The 14036-nt window shown below is 44.7% G+C and overlaps 1 protein-coding gene across 1 annotated transcript in view; it reads right to left on the bottom strand.

Annotated features, from left to right (window-relative positions):
• TSPEAR (thrombospondin type laminin G domain and EAR repeats) overlaps positions 1-14036 on the bottom strand; it is a 223161-nt gene that overhangs the window by 81374 nt on the left and 127751 nt on the right. The window contains exons 8-9 of the mRNA XM_077448415.1: positions 6306-6492; positions 3481-3710 (exon numbers count right to left, since the gene is read on the bottom strand). Of these exons, the coding sequence (XP_077304541.1) occupies positions 3481-3710; positions 6306-6492 (417 nt within the window). The remainder of the gene's footprint in view (positions 1-3480; positions 3711-6305; positions 6493-14036) is intronic.

The following is a 14036-nucleotide window of genomic DNA, read 5'->3' as shown; positions in this document are numbered from 1 at the left end:
TAAAATTAACGCCCAACATAGAATCCCTCTTTTCAGCCAACTTCATCCCTCTGTTGAGATCAATACATAAAGATCTCCAGAACTGGACTTCAAAAGGATTCTCCTGGTTTGGTAGAGCCGCTATATTAAAAATGACGATACTCCCGAGACTGCTGTATTTTTTTAGCGCATTGCCCATCCCAGTACCTAACTCCTTTTTCTCCAAATTATTAGCAATGCAAAGAAAATTCCTATGGGCTAATAGGAATCCCAGAATAAACTTCCACCTTCTATCATGGCCCAAACACAAAGGAGGATTGGGTCTACCCGACTTCAAAAAATATTACTACGCCACAAATATTGCCAGACTGATTGACTGGCACTGCCATGCCAAAACAAAAGACTGGGTTCACTTAGAATATCAACACGGCGAACCACAGTTATTATATTACCCCTGGTCCGCACACTCCAAAAACACCAAACGAATCACACACCCACTGGTGGCCAATACCTTACATATATGGCATAAAATTGCCTCCCGACACAGGCTTGCCACCATACCAGGCCCACTGACCCCGCTGGCAAACAATCCTGACTTCTTACCAGGTCTCAATCAGAGGATACTACCAACCCCTGGCCCGAATTCCAGCTTCTTGGCTATGCACTGTATACAGGGAACTAGGGTCAAATCACTGAACACCCTAAAATCGGAACTAGGCAACGCTGCCCCGAACCCATGGTTCTATCTACAGATACAAAACTTTTTACTCAACAATAAACACAAGCTGTCATTTTTTCAAAGGCTGACCCAGCTCGAAGACATTTGCTACAAGGGCACCCAAATTTTTGGAACCACGTCCATAGCGTACAAGTGGCTAGCCTCCCCACCACCAAATAGTAACAACAAACATAAAGAAAAATGGGAAATGGATCTAGGCATCCAGATTAACGATGCCCAATGGGAAAAAGCGTGTATTTTAACACACAAGTGCTCTCTTAGCTCAAGATATCAAGAAATATCTTACAAAATACTCACGCAGTGGTATATAACACCGGTCAAAACTAATAAATGGTTACACACATCCTCTGATATATGTTGGCGTTGTGAAAAAGAAGTAGGCACATTTGTGCACGTGTGGTGGGGATGTCCCCTGATCCAAGACTACTGGAACAAAATTATTTACTGGATTAAACATATCACGAATGCCAAGATCAAATTTGACGCGGCTGCTTGTTTGCTACACATGAACTCACTTTCTATAGGCAAATATAAGAAGTCATTATCAAGGCATTTACTGACAGCAGCTAAGAGTTTAATTCCACTTCATTGGAAATCCAAGCATGTTCCAGGGGTCAGGGATTGGCTGGACAGGGTCCACTATATGTATAAAATGGAAGAAGTGGTGGCCATGAAAAAGGAAAACTGTAACTATTTTCATGAAACTTGGCAACCCTGGCTGCTATTTACGCTCTCGAGGGAATATCTGTCTTTTCAGTTATAAAAAATGAAGTACCGCATTATGTAACTATCTTTTGAGATTCTCTGTCCTGTATAGATCTAGTTTAGATATGAGGTAAACAACATGAACACGGACTCCTTCGAGTCCAACTCAGCTCTCTACCCCGACGCCTGGTATACCATTGTTGATGCAAATACTATCACTTATTTCTATCATATTACCCCTTCTTATATCCCCTTCCTGTCCCCCCCCCCTTTTTTTTTTCTTTTTTTTTTCCCCACTACCCCCCTTCCTCCCATCTAACACCACCCTCTCCTGACTCCTATCCCTTAAGGATTGTATTACAACCTTCCACTGTACTTGCTGTAATAATTTCATTTACATGCCACGTTCTATGCCATGTGTATGCATACCACTGGTTTATCTTGTGTTTTCATTGTTTATTGCATTTTTATTAAATAAAAACCTTTGATTGAGAAAAAAAATAAATATCTCCAAAACCTACACTGAGCATGCCGCTGCTAACGGCGATCATGCCGTTAGTGGTGGCTCCCGTGGCGGCTCCTTTGTGTGTCCATAGACACACAAAGTGAAAATTGGCCCCGCCCCCTGCTCCCTCTTCACTGGCTGTGATTGACAGCAGTGGGCTCAGGTAAGTATAGAGGTAACTGGGCTGGAGGGGGGACTGCATACAGAAGGTTTTTACCTTAAAGAGGAAGTAAAGCCAAACTAAAATAAAAATAAAAAATAGACCCTGCAAGGCAAAGGCATAATGAGCTAGTATGCATAGCATACTAGCTCATTATGAATAACTTACCTGAGATGGAAACCCCCAAAGCGACCCTCGTTGTCCTCCTCCAACGCCGCCATCTATCCCGGAGTGACTTCCGGGTATCGCGGCTCTGGCACTGTGACTGGCCGGAGCCGCGATACCCCAGTTACCTCTATACTTACCTGAGCCCACTGCTGTCAATCACAGCCAATGAAGAGGGAGCAAGGGGTGGGGACGATTTTCATTTTGTGTGTCTATGGACACACAGTGCCAGCTGGGTAGCGAGCCCACATGAGTGCCTTCATAGCACGCTTACTATGGTGGGCACTTGGTGCAGGGGGGAGGGGCAGGAGTGCCTGAATGGAAGGATCAGGGCTGCTCTGTGCAAAACAACAGTACAGTACTGAGCAGGTAAGGATAACATGTTTGTTATTTTTAAAATATATATTTTGATCCTTTACAATCACTTTAGGCTTTCAAAAACTAATGGAGATGGGATGCTGGCAGCTGGAACAAAAGTTGGAGGATTAGTGGGGTAAGGTCAAGAATCTCACTTCCCCCCTCTGACCATCCAACCTGTTTAGTCACTAGGAAATGTGATATGTTATTAGGGCCGCTATGGACCTATGATAATGTTCATATGTGCAGGCTTGGCTTGATCTTGCCGTGTCCTGAATTGCCTTCCAAACAGCCATTCCATAAACATGTTGTCTTCTTGTCTAAACAACTTTGGCAGAGCATTCATGTTTATGTTCATGCAAAGAGAAGTGAAAGGGAAAAAAGAGGTTCAAGTAGATTCTTTAGGTGCCAACTTGCATCCAACAGAATGTACCAATTGGAACATGCTGGTGGATGAATCTTTCTTCAAAAGCAGTTGGCCAGTAAAATAAGTTTGTCAGCTGTGATCTCATGTCTATGGGTACCTTTGCTGCACAAAAATTTAACAACATTCATAAAAAGTCATTACTTAGTTCTTACTTATTTGAAAACTCTATATGGTTCAACAACTGCACTGGTTTTTGAAATCCGTAATAAAATAGTGTTTTTTATTTAAGTATGTTTCAATTATATTTCCACTATTCACATATACATACAGTATGAGAAAGTGTGCCAGTGTAATAGATGGAACTTTATTAGCTATGAATGCAACATAGATACAAAATAATTTAGAAAGCATATTACATGCATGGATTTAATATACAAAGAATGCTGAAAATGCAAAGTAGATGGATTGTGATAATGGGTGTTTTAATGAAGTGCTTCACTTACCATTATAGACTGAAAGGACCGGAATGCACTTCCCAGCCAAATGTAGATGTGGGACTGGACATTGGTTGACGTTCCATTAAACGTGTTTGCTACAACCAGAAAAGAATATGGTCCAATACTAAAGAATTCCCAGTCGTAGGCACCTGAGGTAGGAATGGTTTGGTTGATCTCAAATAACCCATTGCTTGAGTTCCACTTGTAAATAACACTGTTGATGTTGTGGTTATTACCTGTAGTAAAAATTTAATCAATTTTAAATTAAATGTATAATCAAAACTATAATGCAACAGTGATTTGGTATGGTTCTTAAAACACAAATCTAAATATATACACAACAGCAATAAACAAATACTTTTTCAAAAATGAGGGTGCCTATAACACTTGAATGTGTTTCCTTATTCCCTATTCGAAAGGGCTCTGGTAGATGGTGACCTTTCTGTTTGCATACAACATACATAGACAGGTCCGAATTAGGTGAATTTCTTTTGACCTAAAACATTTTAGTAATGTGAATTAATCTGTAAGGCTTCTCAAATAAAAAAATTTAATAACTGGGCCACAATATTCTACTGTATTAGATGCTTGACCTTAATGTAAATATATTAACTATGGCCCACTGCATGGCTTCTCATCCAGAAAAGCAGTATGTAGGGTAGAAGGGGTGCTAAACCTCAGAATGATACAGCACCCTTCAATATACCTTAGCAGACACTGTACTGTAGAGTGATATCCTGCTTGATGAGGACTGCATAGTTCTGACTAGTAGAGGAACAATATGGGATGGGGAGTATATGGAATGGTAAGTGAATTCTTAACTTCAACCATTGAGCTTGCCTATTCCATCTGACAGTAATGATGGGAAGTTATTTGTACCACTGATACCAATAATTGGTTCCTCTTACTTATACCATTTGTACACTATTACTATCACTCACACCAATGGTGAGAAACTATTGCACCTCCCACTGACCACTAGTCCATTTATTACCCCCCTTTTTCCACTGATGGAGCATTTTGTATCCCAACGAACTACCTCTGCTGTAGCATTTTTCACTACCACTGACTACCAACACTGGGGCATTTTTTACTTTGCAATAGATTTTTATTCAAAAGTTTAACAAAATTCTTAGGATACAAATGGTATTATACAGATATGAAAGGATAAATGCACCCTTAAACGTAATCAAGGGTTAGATCATTTGAAAGATAATACAAAACACTAGGGAATTTTTTACACCCACTGGCCACTGTCTGGCCCTCCAACTGTCTGAAGGACAGTTCACTGGACTTTAAAATTTTTAAAGACCCATGAAATGTACAATAAACCTCACTAAAAAATGTTTTATGAATACAGAGAGTGCAGCATATCTTCTAAGGGCTTTAGTCTTTAATCCTCTTATTGCTATAGTGCAGCAGTCTTCTACATTTGTTTAGTTTTCAGTAATTTGATACACAAGTCTCTAAGTCAGAGCCAATAGCTAGAAGCCCTACTGAATCATTACTGGTCCTAAAGGGACCCACAATTATTTTTAGGTATTTGGGGATCTTACTTTTACTTCTGGATATTGAGCACCAAAGGGGAATTAGGGAATGAATGTGTTAGACTGGTTTTTAGGTGCAGGTTAACTCTCCAGCATTCACCAAAATCTGAACAAGCCAAACATTTTCTTTTAGTTGTTTTGATAGAGTAGAGAACAGTTAAAGCCAGGGAGATCCCCCTTGAGGCATTTAAGGGGGCATATAATCATCAAGTATTAAAACATAAATGATGAACTTGGTGCAAAGCTAAGGTCATTGAAAAGTGCAAAGGGGCACTCTTTTCTTCTAAAGGAAAAGAGGTGTGAATGGAAAGAGTGCATCAATGTAAGAGCCATGAAATAGACTGCCTCAGGAACTAGTTCTCGCCCAGTCAGTTGATTGTTTTAAAAAAAGCTGGATGTGAACCTAAATGCACAAAATATTACTGCCCATTAATGTAGCATGATACATTTTTGATACAGGGAATATCCAGTTGGTTTATGGGATTTAGAAGGATTTTTTTTCCCTGTTGAAGCAATTGGGCCATGCTTTGTAAAAGCTTTTTCACTTCCTGACTATGTAACTTAATATGTAACTTCTTCTCCCAGAGACCCAACAGGAAGTGAGAGAAAAGGAGGGATCACCAAAATAGTTGCTCGTATCAGAAGATTCCTTCTCACCTCCTGCTTCCATGCTTCCATGACAACTGAAAAATTTAGGATTTTCCATCCTTTTTTGTCCCATTGTCAATAGTTACTTAGGCCCCTTTCACACGGGCGCCTCCACTAAAGGGAATCCGTCTGCTCAGCGGGGGATCTTTCCGCTTGCCTCGCTGAGCAAGCGTTTGATGGGTCGGTGTCTGCTTCGCTATGCAGAGTGGACACGGAAACAGTCCCACTCTCCTCTATGGGGCAATTGGATGGAAATGGACCGCCTGTCTGTTTCCATCCATTGCCATCCAATCCGCCGGATGGATGGGGAATAGGACCATCGTCCGTTTTTGGCGGACAGGATCAGATCAGGCGGTGGCGGGTGTCAGTCAGCAGACACTCCATAGACGAAACTGTAGGGCCTGATTAGGTCCACTTGAAAAACTGACAGATGGACCTGATTGGATAGCCCATGTGAGATCATAAAAGAGAAATAAAGAGGAAAATCTTCACAGCAGGGAACAATGAAAACATGATACAGTTTCTAACATTTTAACACTCTATCCAAACAAAAGAAAAATGGCTTTGGGTATGTATGCATTAAGTTTGTAATGATAACAATTGGTATTTCTTTTGTGGAAAAGGTGAATACAGTACCTTCTCTGTGATTGGCAACAGCCAGAAAAGTCTCTCCATCTATGTGGAAGGCTTCCCAGTCACGGGCACTGTAAGTTTGTATACTCTGATATGGAAAGAACTTCCTTTTCTTTAGATTCCATTTATAAATGACTGACAGCTCCTCCCCATAGTCATTCTTCTCAAAGTTAGCCAAGGCTAAGAATATCTTATTGGGAAAAAAACACAAAACATAATTTCTGAATAGGCTGGAGACAATACACTATTATGCAGAATAAACCCAGGCCCTCTCTTTGTTCTGCATGCAGCAAAACAACCTTATATTACTGTGAGATTTCTTTCTTTCCATTCCATCATTTTTAGCTTAATATTGCTCAGAGCTAAAGTACAGATTAATTAAATCCATCTAATCAGAGAAATGAACATCAAGCTTCTTAAAGACTGGACAGTAGATCACGACTCCACGTTCTTAATCAAGCTTTGTACAGATACCAATATGTTTAGAGATTTAGAGAGATACTTGTGAAAATTTGTTTTCTTAAAAACTTAAACCCTCAAAGACTTTCAAAATTGATATGTTGCACACGCAGAAGGGAATTTATCAATAAAATTACTAAACATAATCAGGCATCTATCTAATGAATGTCAACAGCTCCTTATTTCACCAAAGATTTGCAAAAGTATTTATGGATATTTGATAAATCGTAACAAATGTTTTAAAGCTGTTGTATTCTGCTGGCTGGTATTGTAGGCTCAGAAATAGCATTTTTCTTCTGAAAGCTTCTCACTGAAAGTCTGAAAGACTGGATTTACTAGGGTGGGTGGGAGCACCTATAGTAGAGTACAGTGGCTAATAACACAGAGCCACGGTTTTGTGCCATGTGATTGCTGTGATGACTGATCACAGATGTAAACAGAAGAGTACAATTTACCATCCTGAAGCGGTCCCTTTTTTGACAACAGAGGAAGGGGAAGGGAGGATCTATTGAATTAATTAATTCAATAAATGTTCTCGGGAACTTTTGAAGGCCAAACTCATCTTAACTAACTTATAGCAACAGATTTCTTAATTTCCAAAAATGTGGCAAACATGAGGTTACCTTTGGGTAAAGGGGTAATTTTGGGAGTTTCCATACTGTCCAGGCTTTTCTTATTTATTTGTTTTATACCACAAACAGGGATGAGCCGAACACCCCCCGGTTCGGTTCGCACCAGAACTTGCGAACGACCCCCGCGTTCGGCATGAACGTTAGAACCCCATTGAAGTCTATGGGACTCGAACGTTCGAATTGGAAAGTGCTAATTTTAACAGCTAATATGCAAGATAGTGTGCTAAAAAGGGTTTGGCGATCTGCCTCCTGCCTCAGGGGACATGGGTCACTGCAAAAAAAAGTTTTAAAGACTACCGTTTTGGCGGGAGCACTGATTTTAATGACGATTAAAGTGAAAAAAAAAAAGTGAAATATTCCTTTAAATATGGTGCCTGGGGGGTGTCTATAGTATGCCTGTGAAGTGCCACGTGTTTCCCGTGTTTAGAACAGTCCCTGCACAAAATGACATTAAACGGAAATAACACCATTTAAAACTGCTTGCGGTTTTAATGTTATATCTGGTTCCTGTAATATGGTTGAAAATCATTCAGAAAAATGGCATGGGTAGCCCTCCCTGCCCATTACCAGCCTATTTGGGTCTTGTACGCATACTAAGGGGAACCCCGTACCCATATTAAAAAAAGGAAATGCGTGTGGCCCCCAGGCCCTATATACTCAGAACAGCAGTATACAGGCGGTGCAAACAAGACAGGGACTGTGTAGGTTTGTTGTGTTAAGTTGAATCTGTTTGTCATTTTCAAGCGGTACATTTTTAAAGTGTAGCTCCAGTCAAAAAAAATATCTTTAAGCTTTTTGGAAAACATAGGGAAGGGTTATCACCCCTGTATAATTTGTTTTGTCGTCCATCTTTTTTCATCTCACTTGCTGTTGTCTCCTTCCGTTTGCAAGTAGGAGATGTTTGTAAATTGGATGTTTGAAAGTAGGGGCCTGCCCTATATGCTCTGCAGAAATGGCGGAACAAGGTGTTGGTTTTGCAACAACATTGTAAGCCCTCAAAGTGACTCTTGGTGGCCGCTGGAGCGCCCTGCTGTGAACGATTATATCAAGAATTGTAATTACATGCCATTGTTGAACAGTGGTAGAAAAATTGACCTTTGGTGGTTGTGGTGCTGGTGCCACAACACTATAAGTCCTCACAGTTACTCTGGGTGGGCACAGGAAGGGGCCCTCCTGTGAAATATTATATCAAGAATTGTAATTACATGTCCCTGTTAAACAGGGGCAGAAAAATTGGGCCTTAGGCACTGGTGCCATCACACTGCAACCTCTGCCATACACTCTAGTTTTATTGCAGGAATTAGCCCTGCTGCAAAGCATTGCATCAAAAATTGTACTTAAACGCCCCTGTTAAACAGGGGCAGAAAAATTGGGCCTTAGGCACTGGTGCCATCACACTGCAACCTCTGCCATACACTCTAGTTTTATTGCAGGAATTAGCCCTGCTGCAAAGCATTGCATCAAAAATTGTACTTAAACGCCCCTGTTAAACAGGGGCAGAAAAATTGGGCCTTAGGCACTGGTGCCATCACACTGCAACCTCTGCCATACACTCTAGTTTTATTGCAGGAATTAGCCCTGCTGCAAAGCATTGCATCAAAAATTGTACTTAAACGCCCCTGTTAAACAGGGGCAGAAAAATTGGGCCTTAGGCACTGGTGCCATCACACTGCAACCTCTGCCATACACTCTAGTTTTTTTGCAGGAATTAGCCCTGCTGCAAAGCATTGCATCAAAAATTGTACTTAAACGCCCCTGTTAAACAGGGGCAGAAAAATTGGGCCTTAGGCACTGGTGCCATCACACTGCAACCTCTGCCATACACTCTAGTTTTATTGCAGGAATTAGCCCTGCTGCAAAGCATTGCATCAAAAATTGTACTTAAACGCCCCTGTTAAACAGGGGCAGAAAAATTGGGCCTTAGGCACTGGTGCCATCACACTGCAACCTCTGCCATACACTCTAGTTTTTTTGCAGGAATTAGCCCTGCTGCAAAGCATTGCATCAAAAATTGTACTTAAACGCCCCTGTTAAACAGGGGCAGAAAAATTGGGCCTTAGGCACTGGTGCCATCACACTGCAACCTCTGCCATACACTCTAGTTTTTTTGCAGGAATTAGCCCTGCTGCAAAGCATTGCATCAAAAATTGTACTTAAACACCCCTGTTAAACAGGGGCAGAAAAATTGGGCTGCTGGCATCACCCAGAACCAAAAATGTTCTTCCAACATATCAGCGGAGGAGGAAGAGGATAGACAATCAACATAACAGGACAGTCACTCAGCATCAGCATAGGCAGTCTTGAAGGGATGTGGTATTTCAAAAAAAATTATTCGGTTACATCAGCTTCAGGTGCTTGGTAGCTGTGGGTGATCCAAGACTGATTCATCTTGATGAAGGTCAGTCGATCAACTGATTCGGTGGACAGGCGCACCCTGTGATCGGTAACGAAGCCACCAGCAGCACTGAAGGTGCGTTCCGAAAGAACGCTGGATGCAGGACAGGCCAGGAGCTCAATTGCATACTGTGCAAGCTCTGGCCAGTGATCCATCCTCAAGACCCAGTAAGCCAGAGGATTTTCAGTGGGAAAGGTGTCCAAGTCTGACCTTGCCCCTAGGTATTCCTGCACCATGTAAATTAGACGCTGGCGATGGGTGCTGGAACCAATCATACCTTGGGGCTGCGGACTAAAAAATTGTCTGAACGCATCAGTCAGACGGCCACCTTCTCCACCGCTCCTTCTGACTGATGCCTCAGCAACACGTTGTCCAGGACCAGGAGTTTGTGACCTCCCAGTCTCTGGGAACGCGTTGCACAGAGCTTTCTGCAAGGCCTCCCGGAGATGTCTCATCCTCTGCTCCCTCTGCGATGGCAAGATAAGGTCGGCAACCTTACCCTTGTACCGTGGATCAAGGAGAGTGGCCAGCCAGTAATGGTCCCTCTCCTTGATCCGAAGAATACGAGGATCCTTCCGCAGGCTTTGCAGGATCAGGGAGGCCATGCAGCGTAGGTTAGCTGAGGCATTCGGTCCGGAGTCCTCTGGGTCACTAAGGACAACATGATCCGCAGCTACCTCCTCCCAGCCACGTACAAGTCCACGTGTTTCTTGGGACTGTAAATCATCCCTATAAGACTGCTGCTGCTGATGCTGAGTGCCAGCCTCCACCTCCATGCTGACACAATCATCCTCCTCCTCCTCTTCCTCCTCCTCACCCTCTTCCTGTGTGATGGGTGGCACAGCAGGAACACTGTCTGGATAAAGGGGGCCTTGAGAGGCAAGGAAGTCCTCCTCTTCCTGCCTCTGTTCTGCCTCAAGTGCCCTGTCCATTATTCCACGCAGCGTATGCTCCAAGAGGTGGACAAGAGGTATAGTGTCACTGATGCATGCACTGTCACTGCTCACCATCCTTGTGGCCTCCTCAAACGGTGACAGGACAGTGCATGCATCCCTGATCATGCCCCACTGGCGTGGTGAGAAAAAACCAAGCTCTCCTGACCCTGTCCTGGTGCCGTAGTCGCACAGGTACTCATTGATGGCCCTCTGCTGCGTGTGCAGCCGCTGCAGCATGGCCAATGTTGAGTTCCATCTGGTGGGCATGTCACATATAAGGCGGTTCTTGGGCAGGTTCAACTCCTTTTGGAGCTCAGCCAGCCGAGCACAGGCATTAAATGATCGGCGGAAACGCACACAGACTCTCCTGGCCTGTTTCAGGACATCCTGTAAGCCGGGGTACCTGCCCAAGAACCGCTGCACCACCAGGTTAAGGTTGTGAGCTACACAGGGCACATGGGTCAGTTGTCCCTGTCGGAGGGCGGAGAGGAGGTTGGTGCCATTGTCGCAAACCACCATTCCTGGCTTAAGCTGGCGTGGCGTCAACCACCTCTCGGCCTGCCCCTGCAGAGCTGACAAAACATCCGCCCCAGTGTGGCTCCTGTCCCCCAAACAAACCAGCGCAAGCACGGCATGGCATCGTTTTGCCTGCGTACTTGCGTAGCCCCTGCAACGCCTACGGAGCACCGCTGGTTCTGAGGACAGAGCACTGGAAGAGGCCGTGGAGGAAGAAGAAGAGGAGGGGGTGGAGGAGAGAGGTGTGTCACAACCAATAGTAGCATTTTGGAGGCGTGGTGGCGGAACAACCTCCAATACTACTGCACCTTGTCCTGCATCCTTCCCAGCAGCCAGAAGAGTGACCCAATGGGCCGTGAAAGACAGGTAACGTCCCTGTCCATGCCTGCTGGACCATGAGTCAGCGGTAATATGCACCTTACCGCTGACCGCCCTGTCCAGCGAGGCAAGGACATTGCCTTCCACATGCCGGTAGAGAGCCGGAATTGCCTTCCGTGAGAAAAAGTGGCGTTTGGGGACCTGCCACTGAGGAACCGCACATTGTACAAACTCACGGAAGGGGGCCGAATCTACCAACTGAAAAGGCAGCAGTTGAAGTGCTAGCAATTTAGCCAAGCTAGCATTCAACCGCTGGGCATGTGGATGGCTGGGAGTAAATTTCTTCCGCCGGTCCAGCAGCTGGGGCAGGGACATTTGTCTGCTATAATCGGACGTGGATGTACCACTAGCAGAGTTCCCGGAAGCACTTGGCTGTGACACACCTAATTCTACACCTTCATTCCTCTCAGAGCAGGTTTCAGAGAGGACTGAAGGTCTAGTGGGGTTGGAGATGCCAGCTGATGAGGAGCAAGGAGAGGTCCGCTTTGTTCTTTGGTGTGGGTCTTTGAGGTATGCTTGCCAACGAGCTGCATGGCAGGTCAACATATGTCTGGTCAAGCATGTGGTGCCCAAGCGGCTGATGTTTTGGCCACGTGAGATACGCTTGAGACATATGTTGCAAATAGCAGCGGTGCGATCTGATGCACTCGTCTCAAAAAAGGCCCACACCAAAGAACTTTTAGAATAACGCGCAGAGGAAGCGCTCTGCGCAGGCGGAGCTCTGCGGTGTGATTCAGTCGGTGTGCTGCCCCTAAGCTGGCCCCCGGAGGGCATCCTGCCTCGTTGGACATGTGCCTCCTCCTCCTCCTCCTCCTCCCTCCTTCCAGGCACCCACGTGGAGTCAGTGCCCTCATCATCCCCTCCCTCTTCATCGCTGTAGCAAACCTGGCAGTATGCTGCAGCTTGTGGAACATTACTGCCAGATTGCTGTCCTTCTTGAGCATCCCCTCTCTCTGTGCTCACGCTACTGCCTTCCTCTAGCTGAGTGTCATCATCAGAGCCCACCAAACACTGGGCATCCTCCTGGAGCATGTACCCAACACTGTGCTCAAAGAGTTCAGGAGACTCCTCAGGAGGACGTGGTGGGTCTAGGGAAGGAGTCACTGATGATGACATTGAGAGGAGGGACGACGATGTGTTGGCAGCTGCTTTTCTACTACCCTGAGACTGGGTGAGAGAGGATGAGGAGGATGAAGAGGGCTTGGTCATCCACTCTACCAAGTCGTTGGCATGTTGCGGTTCAACATGTCCAGCTGCAGAAAAGAAGGACAAGCATGTCCCATGGCCACGTGCTGATGACAATGCACCGCGTCCCCGACCAGCACTGTTGTCTCTAGACACAGAGCCTGCTTGCCCTCTTTTATCGGCTCGCGCCTGTCTGCCTCTCCTTGCTGGCCTTCCAGACATGGTAATGGCCTGAAGGGAGTTGGGTAAAACAGTAGTTGGGTAGTTTATATTGTGCTGGAGGCACACAACACCCACTAACTCCTGCAGATGCCTTTTTTATAGAACAGCAGAGTTAAAGGGGTATATACAGATGTATACTGTGCTGTGCTGGAAGCACACACAACTTCCAATAACTCCAGCAGATGCCAATCGGGCCCAAATACAGAACAGCTATGTAGGTGGATAATAGCGGTATGTACTGGGTACAGAGCAGGCACACAGCACGCACTATCTCCTGAGTGACACTGCTGACTGCAAGCTCTATTGTTAAAGATGGACCACTAGCTATATAGGTGAGGTGAATATCACGGTGTATACTGCGGTCAGGGCACGCAGACAATAACAAGAAAACAGCAGAGTTAAAGGGGTATATACAGCTGTATACTGTGCTGTGCTGGAGGCACACACAACTTCCAATAACTCCAGCAGATGTCAATCGGGCCCAAATAGAGAACAGCTATGTAGGTGGATAATAGCGGTATGTACTGGGTACAGAGCAGGCACACAGCACGCACTCTCTCCTGAGTGACACTGCTGACTGCAAGCTCTATTGTTAAAGATGGACCACTAGCTATATAGGTGAGGTGAATATCACGGTGTATACTGCGGTCAGGGCACGCAGACAATAACAAGAAAACAGCAGAGTTAAAGGGGTATATACAGCTGTATACTGTGCTGTGCTGGAGGCACACACAACTTCCAATAACTCCAGCAGATGTCAATCGGGCCCAAATAGAGAACAGCTATGTAGGTGGATAATAGCGGTATGTACTGGGTACAGAGCAGGCACACAGCACGCACTATCTCCTGAGTGACACTGCTGACTGCAAGCTCTATTGTTAAAGATGGACCACTAGCTATATAGGTGAGGTGAATATCACGGTGTATACTGCGGTCAGGGCACGCAGACAATAACAAGAAAACAGCAGAGTTAAAGGGGTATATACAGCTGTATACTGTGCTGTGCTGGAGG

The sequence above is a fragment of the Lithobates pipiens genome, unplaced genomic scaffold (assembly GCF_037356315.1).
Source record: "Lithobates pipiens isolate NorthernLeopardFrog02 unplaced genomic scaffold, aLitPip1_a1.2 Scaffold_22, whole genome shotgun sequence".
In the NCBI taxonomy this organism is placed as follows: domain Eukaryota; kingdom Metazoa; phylum Chordata; class Amphibia; order Anura; family Ranidae; genus Lithobates; species Lithobates pipiens.
The sequence above is the reverse complement of the archived record's forward strand: the minus strand, read 5'-3'. Positions and strand labels throughout refer to the sequence as shown.